Here is an 18037-nt window from a genome sequence, read left to right as displayed (position 1 = left end):
AACGCGCGGCGGATTTGGGCCAGCCCGAGCTGAGCTTGAGAATACCGCTCTGGGTAAGTGAAACCCAGTCCGAGCTCAGCTCGGGAATACCGCCAGGGGGGTTAATATGTGTGTGGTGACAAATGTAGGTTTTTATTTTTTTTTGTTTGTTTTTTTTACGGACAAATATACAAACAGTAGTAGCTCACTGCACTACACGTACACGGACGGTCAGTGACAGTGAATAAACTACTAGTTTACTACAACAAGTAAAAGTGAGTAACAGTCAGTAAGTCTAGTCAGTCAGTCACTAACTAAACTGAACTGACTCTGGTAATGATCAGAACACTAGTGACAGAGAGAGTGACAGTGAGTGACACTAAAGGCCCATACACATGGCGTACAAATGTCTGTACAGACACCTGTTGAGTGACCATTCGTGCAACGGTTTGTGTGGACGTGGCAAGAGACAAAGACTGTCAGCAGACACAACTATGTTTGAGCGATTCAGCTGGTGAATCTCTTGTGACAAACTGTCGCTTAGTCTGTTGGTGTCCTGTCGTGTGTAGGAAAGTCTTCTACAGACAGCAGAGTCGCTACCATAGTACTACTACTATACGTAGTCTGTGGCAGACAGCTTCCGTCGTGTCTTCACTCTTTCTGTTGTCACGTGTGTACATCTGTTGCAAACTCGAATTGTCGCTGCCATAAATATGCTGTTGTCTCTTGTCTGTTTGTCGCTGCCTCACAACTACAGACAAATGTATGCCACGTGCATGGGCCTTAAAGGAGTCATCAGGGGAAAAATGCTAAAATAAGTGGTACTTACCGGGGGCTTCCTCCAGCCCCAAGCTCCCAGGATGTCCCTCGCCGCAGCTCTGCCCGCAGCCGTTCTCCGCAGGTCCATCCCGGTCCCCGGCGGTGATGTCAGGTGATTGACAGCGCCTCTCGTGCAGGTGCAGTACAGGCTGACCTGGAGGTCGCTCTGACGTCATCGCCGGGGACCGGGACGGACCTGCGGCGAATGGCTGCGGGCAGAGCTGCTGCGAGGGACGTCCTGGGAGCTTGGAGCTGGAGGAAGCCCCGGGTAAGTACCACTTATTTTAGCAATGACTCCTTTAAGACTGTCTGCCTGTCAAACACTCACACTAGGCAGCAGCTGCAGAATCGCTGTGAGACTGAGAGACGGATGCTGCTGACTGACTGTAGTAGTACTTTGCTAATGCTAGTCTAAGTCTAAACACTAAACTAACACAGTAACTGATAAATAATCAAGAACTAACCCTTAACCTACCTACAGGCTCCTCCTAGGGTACCTAGCAGGCATAGCTTGCACAGACCTCAGCTAAGCTAGCCTAGCACTACACGCAGTAAGTACACTATACTGACTAACACAATCAAATCACTATCTACCTATACAGCAATACAATAAATGTGTTGGAAATGTGTTAAACAGGCAAAACGCACTGTTTTTCCCAGTAAAAGCACTTGCTCAGATGCTCTCAGCACCAAGAGTCACAAGCAAGGACGAGTTTCTCAACATGGCCACCGCCTTATATAGAAGAGGGGAGGGCCAGGCTCCCCTCCTCTGATTGGTTGCTAGGGCCTCGACTGGGAGTCCTCTTATTGGCAAGCAAGGACGAGTTTCTCAACATGGCCGCCGCCTTATATAGAGGAGGGGAGGACTAGGCTCCCCTCCTCTGATTGGTTGCTAGGGCCTTGACTGGGGTTCCTCTGATTGGCCCAACAACGTAATTTCCCTGGTTACCGCGATCACAAGCTCGTGGTCACGAGTCGGGCCACAAGTGCAATCACGAGTGCATTCGTGATCGAAAGCCGGGTGCCAATTTCGATCTCATGATCTGCAGAAACGAGCTCATGACGAGCACCACTGAAAGTGACCCTGCATCCAGCTGTACATGGAGTAAGACTCAAACCTGGCTAAAAAACAGTGCCCGCCCCTTCCTTCCGCAATAAGCTGCTCCCTTTTGCCAATTGTCGTCATCTCTAGTCATGTGATATTGGCGACAGGATTAGTGAGCGGCGGCTTAGTGATAGCCGATGAGAAGCGTAGCAAGGCAGGAAGGGGTGAGAAAATGTATAACTCAGGACTCAGTCTCACTGTATGAACAGTTGGACACAGATTCACTTTAAGGCTACTTTCCCACTAAGACGTTGCGTTAGGTGCTACGTTAAGGTCGCATAACGTGCACCTAACGCAACGCATAGTGGGGTAGAAGCTGGACGTCAGATCGAGCCGCGTTAAGCGGCTCTTCATGCGTCCTGTGATGCGTACTCTTGCGGCATCACGTGGTCCCGCCGGCCAATCGCCGCACAGAGCGGCGCTCCAGGAAGTAAACACTGCACGTCACACCGTGCAGTGAATATTAATTAGCCATGTGCCTGGCCAAGGAGAAGGAGGGGGAGGCCTCCTCCTCCAATATTACTGAGCATGTGCAAACAGTCTAACGCGGCTTAGCCGCGTAGAATGCACAGCATGCAGCACTTTGAAATAACGTGAAGCGTTACAATGTAACGAAACGTGGGCACTGTGAACAGCCCATTGATTTTTCATTACTGTGCGGTGGGCTGCGTTACAGGCTGCACTAACGTGCGCCTGTAACGTCTTACTGTGAAAGCAGCCTAAATGCAATAATTAATTGTACTTTGAGGTCTTTCGTTTATCACATCCCAGTTTTTTTTTTAGCTGTTTAACGATTTCACATTTCAGCACTCCTCTCTTTCATTCTATCACTATCTATTATCACAACAAAATGATTTATATCTTGTGTTTTTGGGGGTTTTTTTTGCCACCAATTAGGCTTTCTTTGGGTGGTACATTATACTAAGAATTATTATATTCTGAATGCATTTTAATGAATAATAAGAAAAAAACTAGAAAACAATCTTTATTTCTCAGTTTTCGGCCACTATAACTTTAAAATAAAACTTAAAACTGTGGACGAAAGCCACACATTTTATTTGACCGTTTGTCCCGGTTATTGCAATATTTAACCACTGTACTACAGTATATTCATGTTGTCGCGTGTGGCTCCTGGCTATCCATGAGGGGGAATTACAGGCCACACAGCTGGCTATCCATGGGGGGGGGGGGGGAATTACAGGACACACAGCTGGCTATCCATGGGAGGGAATTTACAGGACACACAGCTGGCTATCCATGGGAGGGAATTTACAGGACACACAGCTGGCTATCCATGGGGGGGTGGGGGAGGGGGGGGATTACAGGGCACACAGCTGGCTATCCATGGAGGAGGGGAAATTACAGGCCACACAGCTGGGTATCCATAAGGGGGAGGGGAAATTACAGGACACACAGCTGGCTATCCATGGGGGGGGGGGGAAATTACAGGACGCACAGCTGGCTATCCATGGGGGGGGGGAAATTATAGGACACACAGCTGGCTATGCATGGGGGGGGAATTACAGGACACACAGCTGGCTATCCATGGGGGAGGGGAAATTACAGGCCACACAGCTGGCTATCCATGGGGGGGAATTACAGGACACACAGCTGGCTATCCATGGGGGGGGGGGGGAATTACAGGACACACAGCTGGCTATCCATGGGGGGGGGGGGGGGAAATTACAGCTGGCTATCCATGGGGGGAAATTACAGGACACACAGCTGGCTATGCATGGGGGAAAAAATTACAGGACACACAGCTGGCTATCCATGGGGGGTGGGGGATTACAGGGCACACAGCTGGCTATCCATGGGGGGGGGGGGGGAATTACAGGACACATAGCTGGCTATCCATGGGGGGGGGATTACGGGAAACACAGCTGGCTATCCATGGGGGGGGGGGAATCACAGCTGGCTATCCATGGGGGGAAATTACAGGACACACAGCTGGCTATGCATGGGGGGAAAAATTACAGGACACACAGCTGGCTATCCATGGGGGGGGGGGGGATTACAGGGCACACAGCTGGCTATCCATGGGGGAGGGGAAATTACAGGCCACACAGCTGGGTATCCATGGGGGGGGGATTACAGGACACACAGCTGGATATCCATGGGGGGAAATTACAGGACACACAGCGTGCTATCCATGGGGGGGGGGGATTACAGGAATATAATTGATGAAGTGGTATGAGCGCTCCTCCCAAGTATTCAGTAATGTTCAGCCTAGTTGGATCGCTGCACGATCGGGGGGGGGGGGGGGGTAATCACCTCCCTAACTGTAATTGTAAATTCAAAAATATGTGCAGTGCTCACACCCACATAATGAGTAAATGTCCAACATTAAATGATCATAACAACAGTCCCACAGTCTTTTCCAGCCTGTATGTCCAATCACAATTAGTACAAAACACTCTCACCGACTCAAATGGCTGTCTCGATCACAGATCAGCATAATACGCTTGTTCATATAACTCTTATCAGTCGATCAGCTTCTTCCTATATAAAACTCAAAGACAAAATCGGACAAACCATAGCGTAATCCAGTTGATACCACTTGCTTTCACCAACACCTCCACGTGAAAAAATAAGTGCACCCCTCCGTGCTATGTGCTCACACCAAGACCATATGGTAAAAATGCAGGCTCACCAAATGTATCAGCTGACCGGCTAAGACCAGCATTTAGCACTTAATATGGTATCAGTCATCCAATTCTCAGCCTACAACAGCAAAGTCCCTTTAAAACTGAAACTCCGCCATACCGGTTTCGTCACTATGACTCATCAGGGGCTTCATGATGAGTCATGGTGACGAAACCGGTAGGGTGGAGCTTCAGTTGGCAATCGAGGAGACGCTGAGTGAGCGGCGGTGAGGACGTCTGAGGCACATCTGGCTAACTGGGGCTGGGGAGAGGTACAGAGGCACATCTGGCCAACTATGGGAGAGGGGGGTAATATACAGGAGCACATCTGGCTAACTAGGGGTGGGGGGGGAGATACAAAAGAGCCACATAAATTGCAGGTAACGCCAAGGACACAAAATGAAAAAATAATTACCTTTATTTTCAAATAATATACTGTCGCCATACATTGTACTAGGATCATAATTTAAATGTTGTGTACAGTACAGTAGCGCTTATTATTTTCAAACTATAATGGCTGAAAACTGACAAATAATTGCTTTTTTCATTTTTCTTCCCTTATTCCCTTTAAAATGCATACAAAATAAAATAATTCTTAGCAAAAAGTAACGCCGCAAACACTAGTGCACATGACAGGCAGGGGCCCCGAGCACTGCCACTGCTCGGGACCCCAAAACCAGCATGTAACACAATAAGGGAGCGCAGGCAAGCCCCGGAGCTCCCACCACCAGGAACTTGCCCCCACTACTCCTTCAACTTACCACACACACAAAAGAAATGCTCCCTCCCTGACAGCACTCTGCCACTTATATATAGTCTGTAAGACTGCCCGTCAGCCAATAAGAAGTGCAAGCGCTTGTTCATATAACTCTTATCAGCCAATCAGCTTCTTCCTATATAAAACTCAAAGACAAAATCAGACAAACCATAGTGTAATCCAGTTGATACAAATTCCTTTCACCAACACCTCCACATGCAAAAATAAGTGCACCCCCCGTGCTATGTGCTCACACCAAGACCGTATGGTAAAAATGCAGGCTTACCAAATGTATCAGCTGACCAGGGAAGACCAGCATTCAGCGATTAATATAGTATCAGTTATCCAATTATCAGCTTACAACAGCAAAGTCCCTTTAAAACTGAAGCTCCGCCCTATCGGTTTCATCACTATGACTCATCAGGGGCTTCATGATGAGTCATGGTGACGAAACCGGTAGGGTGGAGCTTCAGTTGGCAATCGAGGAGACACTGAGTGAGCGGCAACGAGGACATCTGATACTTTTTATACAAAGCGCTGTTGATTTTTAAAAATGGGAGTGCACTTTCATGGCTTTTTCACATTAAATAAATACAGTATCATGCTATGAGAGCTGTGTTTCAGTTTTAGGGACTTTGCTGTTGTAGGCTGAGAATTGGATGACTGATACCATATTAAGTGCTGAATGCTGGTCTTAGCTGGTCAACTGATACATTTGGTGAGCCTGCATTTTTACCATATGGTCTTGGTGTGAGCACATAGCACGGAGGGGTGCACTTATTTTTGCACCTGGAGGTGTTGGTGAAAGGAAGTTGTATCAACTGGGTTACGCTATGGTTTGTCCGATTTTGTCTTTGAGTTTTATATAGGAAGAAGCTGATTGGCTGATAAGAGTTATATGAAGAAGTGCATTATGCTGATCTGTGATCCAGATAGCAATTTGAGTCGGTGAGAGTGTTTTGTACTACCGGTAATTGTGATTGGACATACAGGCTGGAAAAGACTGTGGGACTGTTGTTACAATCATTTAATGTGGGAAATTACAGGACACACAGCTGGCTATCCATGGGGGAGGGGGAGGCAAAAAGGGGCACACACCTGGCTATCCATGGGGGGAGGGGAGATTAAAAACCACACCTGAACAACTATGGGGGATGGGAGGGGATAAACGGCCACATCTGGCTAACTGAGGTGGGGGGTTGCAGAGGCACATCTGGTTAACTGGGGCTGTGGAGGGGTACAGAGGCACATCTGGCCAACTATGGGGGAGAGGGGGGTAATATACAGGAGCACATCTGGCTAACTAGGGGTGGGGGGGGGATACAAAAGAGCCACATAAATTGCAGGTAACTACAAAGACACAAAATGGAAAAAATGACCTTTATTTTCAAATAATATATTGTCTCCATACATTGTACTAGGATCATAATTTAAATGTTGTAATAACTAGGACAAACAGGTAAATTAAATGTGTGGGTTCAATCTATAGTAGCGCTTATTATTTTCAAACTATAATGGCTGAAAACTGACAAATAATTACTTTTTAATTTTTCTTCCCTTATTCCCTTTAAAATGCATACAAAATAAAATAATTCTTAGCAAAAAATAACGCCCCAAAAAAAGCCTAATTGGTGGCAAAAAAACAAGGTATAGATCATTTATGTATGTGAGAAAAGTATTGATAAAGTTATTGGTTAATGAATGCGAGGAGTGTTAAATGCAGACGATTGGTCTGATTTTTAAGGAGGAATAACCCAGATTAGGGAAGTGATTAAATTATGTCCCTAGTACACTGTACGGTGACAATATTTTATTTGGAAATAAAGGTGATTTTTTTTTTCAGTTTTAAATCCATCACTAATCACAAGCCCGTAATTTAATAATAATATACCCTCTTGAGATACTGTACATATTAAACATTTTTTATTCCCTATTGTATGTAGGTGTAACTTTACTATTTGACCACAAGATGTCCTTGCGCACTATTTCCTATAAGCGTACAATAAGTACACTAAATAGGAAGTAATGCATTGCAGTGTTACTTTGGAGGTGATGCAGGCATCTATTCATGCCTGCAATCACGGTGGCCTAAAAGGGAGATGAATGAATGGGAACAAAGCTCCTATTCATTATTCTAACGATTGGTGGCTGGAGCGGTGGAAACAAGCAATCGTGAGGAAGTGTGGCAGCACTATTTAAGAATGATCACTGTTTTTGAACAAAAACGGTGATCATTCTCGCTGGACAAGAACGGATTGGCTCAGGGGACTTGTCCCCTGCCACTAATCCCCCCTGTCACCGGGACTAATAACAAGCACAGCCCCCAGACTGCAGAGACGTGACTATGGCGTCCCTGCGGCTATAACAGCTGCCACTGCCGATGTGAAGCTCACATCCCAGCGATAGAAATTGTTAAATACAAATTGCAGCAACAAAGTACGGTATGTTCGTTTTGGATAGTGTAGGAGGGGCTTAGAACATCATTTGGGTGTTTAGTCCTGTCTGGGATCCCATTTGTATGATGCTATACAGTGTCCTCCCCAGAATTTTTTTCCAGCCGGGTGGCATGAAAAAGTAGCCGGGCGGGCCGAGATGAGAGAATGCAGGGCCGGTGCTTCTTTGCACATTTCTGCTTACAGCAGAGGTGGAGTTGAGCCGATGACAGCCGGGTACTTACCAAAACTAGCCAGGTGGAGCACCCGGCTAAAAGAGCCTGAGGAGAACACTGCTATACCTTACATCACCATGGCCTTATATGCTCTAAAAAAATCATCATTGTTCTCTAAGATTCCGCCCACAAGCCTGAAAATGTATTTCTTGTGTGTTCTCTAGATGATATAATCCACAAGCTGTCTACCTGGGACGAGGCATCTCTGAGGATAATATGGGAATATTATAAGGAGGATCTAAACATTACTGTACTGAATACGGACACAGCAGCTTTGCTGAGCAGACTAAAATCTGAAACAGCCTTAAACACAGAGGTAAGACAGAGTGACGTCTAGCAGTGATGTGCAGAAATGAAATCCTTCTAGGCATATTTTATATTTCAATTCATTTTTATTAGGAGGATAGATGCAATTGTTTTTCTCATAAGTTTATTTTCACCTTGGATGTCTTTTAAGTAAGTATACACACCAATAGATTTATTTTTATTTATTTATTTTAATATCAGTTCAGGTGTGCTTTAACCACTTCACCACTGAGAGGTTTTTACCCCTTGAGCACCAGAGCAATTTTAACCTCAGCACTCCTCCCATTCATGCGCCAATAACTTTATCACTACTTATCAGAACGAAATGATCTGTATCTTGTTTTTTTCGCCACCAATTAGGCTTTCTTTGGGTGGTACATTATGCCAAGAATTATTTATTCTAAATGTTGTTTTAACAGGAAACAAATCATTATTTTTCAATTTTTAGCCATTATAGCCTTTAAATAATACATGCTACTATAGTTAAAATCCACATATTTTATTTGCCCATATGTCCCAGTTATTATACCATTTAAATTATGTCCCTATCACAATGTCTGGCACCAGTATTTTATTTGGAAATGAAAGTGCATTTTTGCAGTTTTGCATCCATCACTATTTACAAGCCCATAATGAAAAAATAACCAAAAAACAACAACAACAAAAAAAAAAGTAATATACGCTCTTGACATACATATTAAAAAAAGTTTTTTCCCTAATGTAACTATTTATGTATTTTTTTTTTATTGTCTTCTTTTTTATGTTTTATTGGTTACTATGGGAGAGTGCAGTAAGGAAACCGTTAATTTTACATGTAATTGTGAGTCTTTTATTAAAATAAATGGTATGTAGGTGTAATTATACTATTTGGCCACAAGATAGTCATTTTTTTTTTCCAATGTGTCCTGTAAGTGTAATATGTACACTTACAGGAACCGTACTGTGGATGTGTAACTTTTTTTTCAGAATGAGCGCGTCTTCTCATAGAACTGTGTTCCTATTCATTGATCTCTGAGCACATGGACAAGGATATGTACCCCACGGTTGCACATGTATGAGCAAGTGGGAATGTGGACAGCGGCAGTGACGCCGGGGATGCACATATTTACTCCCCAGGCGCGGAAGTGAAGTCTGGAGGGGTGTAGCTATACTGTCCTCGGGCCCCGAAGTGCTTAAAGGACACATCCGACCTATGAAAAAAATTAAATCTACGTACCCGGGGCTTCCTCCAGGCCCTAGCAGCTGATCTCTCCCACGCCGCAGCTTCACTTTCTGCGGCTGTCTCTTGGACCCGGCAGCGCCTCACCAACCTGTCCTCTACTGCACTTGCACGAGCGCCGCTTTCAATCAAATCCACTTTGTCCGGAGCGTACTGCACAGGCGCAGAACTACTCTCGCCTGCGCAGTACACTCTGGCCACGTGGATTTGATTGACAGAAATATGTAAAGTGCTGCTGCCCTACACAGGAGGTTGTCTCTCCAGCCAGCTGTGCTCTCCTGCCTGTGGTCAGCTCTAGATGTGCAATAAGAAAGCTGATCATCCATGGTGGAGTGTCATGCCTATACAGAGTATGTTGTTGTTTAGTAATAATATCTATGTGTTTTCCAGAAATACCAGCCCATGAGTGGTGAATGGGGGACCTCCACCTTCTCCAGCCGTCTGTTAGAAGATATAACAGAGCTGGGAAGAGAAGCTGTGGTTGGATTCTGGAAGTGTCTCTGGGAGCTGCAGATGAAGAGACGTCATCGTAATTTCCTGGCAGTTCTGGGGGAAATCCAGCATACAGGTAACAGGGCTTTGTCTCTTCTGTCCAAATTCTTACAGAGTATTAACACTGATGCTGGGAGAGCTGCTCATTATGCATCCGGGAGCTGCTGTCTTCTAAACTATTTATGACCACTGTTGATGACCACTTACCAGTTCACATTCTTTCTACCCACAATCCATTGCATGAGAATAGCATAGTTACCTATAAACGATTTGACCCATCTATCTGACGGGAAATTGCATGGTGTGTACCAGGCATAAGATTCTTGTCCTCCGAACTATTCCAGTGAGCTCAGACAAAGTCCCCCATTGGGCTGCCTCTGATGGTGTGGGCCTGGTGACAGCTGTCTGCCTTGTGTGTGGAAATCCCACTATGGGCTTTCCTGAATGTAACAGGACACACCTTCTGGCATACAGTTAAGGTGCCCATGCATCAGATGTATGGGCAGATCTACCGAGAGACAGTTCTCTCTCTGATCCAATCTGATCAGAGAGATCTGTTGCCTGCCCATACACCAATAGCCGATTCCCGATCAATTTCATACTGAAATTGTGATAACAAGAATCACATCACAATTGCCCCCAAAATGCTGCATGCATTGTGTTTGCAATTTATGGAAATCGCAAACGCATGCAGTGAGAATGATCCCAATAGGGACACATTAGTAACAGCCACTGTTCCACCACTGGCAAATTCGGCACAAATCTGCAGCGATTTCCTGCCGGCAGGATTTTGGCTTTTTTGTTGTCCAGATCACACTGTTGTGCGAATCTGGGTGACATGCTGCAGATTTCTGCAACACACAGATGAATCTCTATAGCTGTAGCAACAGCAAGAGAATACAGTGGGCCAGCACTCAGAAATCAAAGATGGTGGATAGTAGGCCTGAACGATAAATCGTTTTTGAATTGAAATCGCGATCACTGGAAAAGACGATTCCGTGATCGCCATAGCGGCGATTTTTATCCCCCTCTTCTGTCAGCCCAGAATTCCCCGCTACCGCTCGGTGCAGCAGCGGTTTGGGGCGGCTCAGCGGCAGTAATTTCAGTCGCCGTGACGGAAGCTGCTCAGTGTCTCCTCCAACTTCCGCCTACTAGTGTGCAGCCAATCAGCAGAACGGATGGCAAACTCCGCCCACGGGCTCTCACACTAGCTGCGGCTGTCTCCTACTAGTACCTCAACATCACTGGTCCCCAGCCCACGGCCCACTATCGGGACGTGGCTACATCCCCTGCCTCTTCACTGCAGTGTGCAGCCGCAGCTATAATGTAATTTAAACTTCGGCCGGAAAGCCTCCAGTCCCGCCCCCTCCATCACAGCTCCTGCATCAGCCGCGTCATGTGCACGTCCCGCCCCATCCTCTCTTTTCAGCTTGTCACTCATGGACAGCCCACCCCCTCCATTTCTGCTCATTCCATCGGCTGCAGCTTGCCAATTATGCACGGCCCGCCCCCTCCATCCTCATCAGCTTGTCGCTAGTGTGCACGGCCATGTATGTGGCCATGCACTTTGGAATTGTACAGTCCTGCCCCCTCCCTCAATATAGCCAATCACGGGCAGCGGGACTTTTTAGGAACCATGGGGGGAATGTAATCACAAGAAGTCCACAGATTACAGCAAGCAGGTAAACCTCTCATTACTTTGTGCAATATTTTGGTTGTTTATTCCTCCTGATTGTACTTGCAACCATTGCTGAGGGAGGTTTAAAGGGAACCAGAGATGAACGATTCACATAAAATAAACATATCAGTTGATAGCTTGTAAAGAATAAATGCTCTACCTGATAATTTCGCCACTCTGGTGTGCCTTTTTGAGTGTTTTTTATCTATTATTGCTCCAGGAAATATCCAATATGGCCGCCGGCTCATATTCCTTCTGCTTCCAGGTTATGAGGTGTTCTGGATGTGCGGTCTAGCCTCTATGAGACTATAGACAAGCAGGGCTGCTGCAGCCTTTCATCTGTCTGCTTTCAACTTCATATTCTGGTATGCTTTGTGGCTGCCTGTAGGAAGTGTCTCTCATAGAAATGAAACTGCATACAGTAGATGACAGGCTGCACACTGCACACAGATACACTGTTTCAGAGAGCTTCTTTCTCGGAAGCAGCAGCCCCTCCCATATCAACAGCTCTGAGTATGAAATTTGAGACAGGAGGGGGCAGGGTTGGGCTTGAAAAGACTCCACACAGAAGAGTGACTCAGCTATAATGATTCCAGGTCAAACCTCGACTGAATAGTCGGTGGATTCTTATCACAGTTGATAACAGATAGATTAGACTGAGAAGAATAAAACTAAAAGCAGGGTAGGTGTTTACTGTCATGTTCCCACTGATAAATGTAATAAAATACATGAGGGTGCTTCGTCTCTGGTTCTCTTTAAGGTGGCCATACATCTGCAGATTTAGCAGCCAATCGACCCATCTAATTCGATAATTAATATTGAATTGGATGACAATCTGCGCTGTCAAAGACATGCTTGATCAACAATGCAACTCGCCCTCCCTTTTCCTAGTAATGTACATTGTGAATTTAGTGCTAAATCTTGATTTAAAGAAAATCGTGAATCGAATCGAAATCGCAATTTCTGACAGAAATCGTGGGATTCAATCTTTTCCTAAAATCGTTCAGGCCTAGTGGATAGAATGAATGAGGCTGCATTTCCACTTGTGCGGTGCGAATCGCCGCGGTAAAAATTTGCATGCGGATGCGAATTTCGCATGCGGGTCTATGCGAATTTTCATGCGAATTCGCATGGATGACGATGTATGCGAATTTAACCATGGCAGTGCTGGTGTGCTTTTCCATTGTTTATATGCGAATTCGCATGAAAATTCTCATACCCAAACCTCATGCGAATTTCCTATTAAATACATTGTATGCGATTGGCATAGCGGTATGCGATATGCGAATTCTGATGGCTCTGCCATGCAAATTTTTTCTGCACAGAAAAACGCAAAGGAATCCTGACAAGTGGAAACAGTCCCATTCACTTGTATTGCTATGCGAATTTGCATGCGAAAAACGCATGCGAATTCGCGATAGTGGAAATGGGCCCTGAAGCTGCTGTGTACAGCTTGTCGGTGTGCTCAAAGCCAAAACAGTTCAATGCAGCAATAACAAGACAGTGGAAATGCTTGGCACTACTGAGCGTAATTTATTGCTTCATTCACTTGAATTCACAAAGCATGCATGAAAAGTTAATCTTGTGCATAGCATACAGTATAAAAGGTGATACTTATCGTGAGCAGCATTGTGGGGTGACAGTGGGTGCTGCCGGGTGCACAGCCTGACGACCGTTTCACTTAATCAGCTTCTTCTGAGGCTTAAAAGTGCACACTGTGCTGGATTTGTGCTGTGCATCTCAGGGAGGAGATGTTATGCTGGGAATACATGATGAGATTTTTCAACAGATTTACTGTCAGATCGATTTGCCGATTCTTTTTTTGATCGTTTGTCATTCACTTCTATGAGAAATCGATCAGAAAAACAATCAAAAATCAGATCGGACCTGCTGGAAATTATCTATCGAACCATCTATCTGCCAAAAAATTCTCATGGTGTATTCCCAGCATTAGTCATGTGACACATAGATCCGCCTTTCCAAAAACCAGACTACACCTGCAATATGGCAAAATTAGCCAGTTGAATGATCAAATATGTGGTATGGCCTTTTAGGAAGATTTGCTCAGCTGAGAGTCATAATATGCCACCGTGTAGACGTGGAGCCACAAATACATGCTGGAGAAATTTCCCGAGCCAAGCTTATTAGCTCATACGAGGGCACATTAGTGACACCTGCTGGCAATAAGGAAGTCATAACCACATAAAGCAAACTTATGCAATTTTTGAATAAAATTGCTTGCAGGAAGTAAGCATGCAGTACGGTTAGAGAATGGCGGAATAGAGAAGTGCACCAGTGATGTGACGTGAATAAATGAGTGACACGTCACAAAAGGAGTGGAGGGTGGAGCACTGTCCTGTCAAAAAGGATGCAAAACATAAACATGTGTTAAAGTGCATTAAAATAGGTCGGCATCTCCAAAGAGGACCTTCCACACAGGGCTATAGGAGAGTTGCTAAAAACAAAAAAAGGGAAGGACCATAAGATAATATCTTTGCGGGAAACTGCAGTCACCGAAAAAGTTCACTCGCAAAAAATTTAAAATGCAAAAATGAACATAATTGGATAGGGATACAAAAACCTGTGAATAGGACCTCTATCTATTGGTGGCGGAGACATTCACGTTAGTCCCGGGTGGCCACGCCTTATGTGCAACACCACTGCCGCCAGTGCCGTTACGTGGACGGAGGCAGCTGGGACAGCATCTCCTGAGTTTCCAAATAATCAGGATGCATAAGGTGAAACGACACTGAAGGCTGAAGTGGTTAAACCTACTTTTTGATACATTTTCCATTTGTAAAGTGCTAAAAAGTTATTTTAAATTGAAGTTGAAAGATTATCTCCTAGTAGAAAACTCAGATGAAAAAGTGAATTGCATATGGCCCCAGGGATGCACATATATCATTCTCTGTGGGCTCTGATCAACTGATGCAGAGATATGACCGTTTCAGTTATCTCATATTCTTTTCTGCCTGACATGACAGAGGGTGGAGCAGGTAGCAGAGCTGCCCATCTCACATTACCATCTCCACCCTCCAGTGGAGAAAGGGTTAAAAACTGCTGGACACACAGGCTGAAAAAGAGAGTCCCAGCCTATCCATATAATCCATATAACATGAAGGATTTGGCTGTTTAACAATGGAATATTACCCACAGAACTTTCCATAATTGGACTATTATATCTTCTGTTTTGGACATACAATTCCAAAGGACACAGTAACTTGACATGCTGCTCGGACTATAACTAGTTACCATTTTTCACTTTCAATCCTTATTATTTTTACTGTATTGATCTGTCTCAATTGCTGTATTTAGTTTATGCGTTATTTTATTATAAAATCAACTATAAACATTGTTTGGCTAAGTGCTTATTCTGAAAGCTCCACAAAGAGCTCCAGCCTCCTAAGGGAAACATTGCCATGACCATTTTTATTAATCACCTTGGCGGTAATGACGAGCACAGCTCATCCATTACCGCCACAGTGGATTGCTCAGCCCCTGGAGGGTCTTTCTGCACCAAATTTTTAGAGGGGGGTGTAGCTAGCACTTGGCTACCTACGTCACCCCTCCGATTGCCGCCGGTCCGCTCTGATCCCCCGATCGCCGCTGTTTATGCTTACCCCCTCCCCCCACTGCCCGTGCCGGCGCAGCCTCTACATAGTCTCCAGGGGTCGCTATGGCGGCGATCAGAACTGTGCATGACGTCAATGACGTCAGACGTCATATTCGATAGTCGCCATAGCAAAATAACTTTAAAAAAAAAAAAAGCCACCCACGGCCACATGGCCGCAGTAATTGTAACGCCAGGGTGGTTAATAGTTTTCTACTTTGCTGTCTAGAAAGGATGTTGAATTAAAGGGATACTTAAGTCAAAAAAAAAAATGATTTTTACTCACCTGGGGCATCCCTCAGCCCCCTGAAGCTGTATGGTGCCCTCGCAGCCTCACTCCGATCCTCCTGTCCCCGACGGCGGGTACTTCAGGTTTCACCCTCTATGCTGCTATAGCGTATATGTTATATGTATATGTTATACGCTATAGCAGCATAAAGGTTGATATAGCGGCTGGGAACGCGGAGAATCACTCGCGTTCCCAGCCTGTCGGCGGATGTCGCCGAAACCTGAAGTAGCCGCCGGCGGGGACAGGAGGATCGGAGTGAGGCTGCGAGGGCACCATACAGCTTCAGGGGGCTGAGGGATGCCCCAGGTGAGTAAAAATCATTTTTTTTACTTAAGCATCACTTTAACCCTTTTTTCTTACAGGATTTACCTAGAGTTAGATTTGCATATTCGCACGCTTATTGCGAATTAGTGGCAGCGACCTGGTCTTTATATCGCAGATCGTATCAATTGTATATACAATCAAAACTGTACTGTGTGTGGACTCCCCAACCAATCCAAAAGGTTACCTTGCCTGCAGTGCTGAATGCCTTCAGGATTTCCTCAGGGTCTGAGGCTAAATGGTAAACTGCGGCAAAGGGAACAGAAATTGTAACTACACTGTAGGGCACCTAGGAAGATTCTGTAGGATGGGAGGACACTGCAGGGCACCTGGGGACATTCTATAGGATGGGAGGACACTGCAGGGCACCTGGGGACATTCTGTAGGGTGGGAGGTCACTGCAGGGCACCTGGGGACATTCTGTAGGATGGGAGGTCACTGCAGGGCACCTGAGGACATTCTGTAGGATGGGAGGTCACTGCAGGGCACCTGGGGACATTCTGTAGGATGGGAGGTCAATGCAGGGCACCAGGGGACATTCTATAGGATGGGAGGACACTTCAGGGAACCTGGGAACATTCTATAGGGTGGGAGGTCACTGCATGACACCTGGGGACATTCTATAGGATGGGAGGACACTGCAGGGCACCTGAGAACATTCTATAGGGTGGGGGAACAGTGCGGGGCACCTGGGGACATTCTGTAGGATGGGAGGACACTGCAGGGCACCTGGGGACATTCTATAGGATGGGAGGACACTGCAGGGCACCTGGGGACATTCTATAGGATGGGAGGACACTGCAGGGCACCTGGGGACATTCTGTAGGATGGGAGGTCACTGCAGGGCATCTGGGGACATTCTGTAGGATGGGAGGACACTGCAGGGCACCCGGGGACATTCTATAGGATGGGAGGACACTGCAGGGCACCTGGGGACATTCTGTAGGATGGGAGGACACTGCAGGGCACCTGGGGACATTCTATAGGATGGGAGGACACTGCAGGGCACCTGGGGACATTCTGTAGGATGGGAGGTCACTGCAGGGCACCTGGGGACATTCTGCAGGATGGGAGGACACTGCAGGGCACCCGGGGACATTCTATAGGATGGGAGGACACTGCAGGGCACCTGGGAACATTCTATAGGATGGGAGGACACTGCAGGGCACCTGGGAACATTCTATAGGATGGGAGGACACTGCAGGGCACCTGGGAACATTCTATAGAGGGGGAGGTTACTGCAGGACACCTGGGGACATTCTATAGGATGGGAGGACACTGCAAGGCACCTGGGGACATTCTGTAGAGCAGTGCTGTCCAACTGGCGGCCCGCGGGCCGCATCCGGCCCGCCAGGCCTTCTGCTGCGGCCCCCCTGCTTTGGCACTGTTAGTTCCCGAGTCCCCAGAGCTGAGGACTTTTTTTTTTTAAAAAAATCTTCTTTCCCCCATGTTTTCCCCCATACCTTGGCTGCTGTAATTTGAATTTACAGCCCCCCTCCCCTTCGCCCCCCCTCCCCTTCGCTCCCCCTCCCCGTGCTGCCACCGCCGCCTCACCTCAGAATAGATTGGCGGCGGGCAGGAGATAGGAACCAACCACACCGGCGCATGGCAGCCGCACGGGGGACTTTAAATGCTGGACGTGACAGATGATGTCACTTCCTGCATTTAAATTCACCGCGCGGCTGCCGTGCGCTGGTCTGGCTGGTGGATATCTCTTGTCAGCTGATCTGAGGTGAGGCGGCGGCAGCAGACGGGGGGAACGAAGGGAGGGGAGCGGAGGGGGCTGTAACGATTCCATTGTAGCAGCCGATCTGGGGTGAGGCGGCGGCAGCAGCTCGGGCGAACGAGGGGAGGGGAGCGGAGGGGGGCTGTAAATATATAGCAGCCGATCTGACGGCATTTTGTATCCTCAGTGCATTTTGTGGGCAAATCTGCAGCCATTCTGAATGCATTTTGTGGAGAAACTGCTGCTAGTTCCCTCCACCATGTGGCCTGAAAAAAAAACGGCCCTCCATGCCTGCGAAGTTGGACAGCACTGCTGTAGAGTGTGAGGACACTGCAGGGAACCTGGGAGCATTCTATAGGATGGGAGGACACTGCAGGGCACCTGGGGACATTCTATAGGATGGGGGAACACTGCAGGGCACCT

General features: G+C 46.6%; 1 protein-coding gene across 6 annotated transcripts in view; it reads left to right on the top strand.

The window, feature by feature from the left end:
• The window catches only part of LOC137532355 (NACHT, LRR and PYD domains-containing protein 3-like), a 374258-nt gene that overhangs the window by 45254 nt on the left and 310967 nt on the right, over positions 1–18037 (top strand). For all 6 annotated transcript variants that reach the window (XM_068252786.1, XM_068252811.1, XM_068252803.1 and 3 more), the window contains exons 3-4: positions 8138–8289; positions 9889–10066. In XM_068252786.1, the coding sequence (XP_068108887.1) occupies positions 8138–8289; positions 9889–10066 (330 nt within the window). The remainder of the gene's footprint in view (positions 1–8137; positions 8290–9888; positions 10067–18037) is intronic.

Source organism: Hyperolius riggenbachi, chromosome 1 (assembly GCF_040937935.1).
Source record: "Hyperolius riggenbachi isolate aHypRig1 chromosome 1, aHypRig1.pri, whole genome shotgun sequence".
NCBI lineage: Eukaryota > Metazoa > Chordata > Amphibia > Anura > Hyperoliidae > Hyperolius > Hyperolius riggenbachi.
Note: the sequence above shows the minus strand (reverse complement) of the source record. Positions and strands in the feature narration are given on the sequence as shown.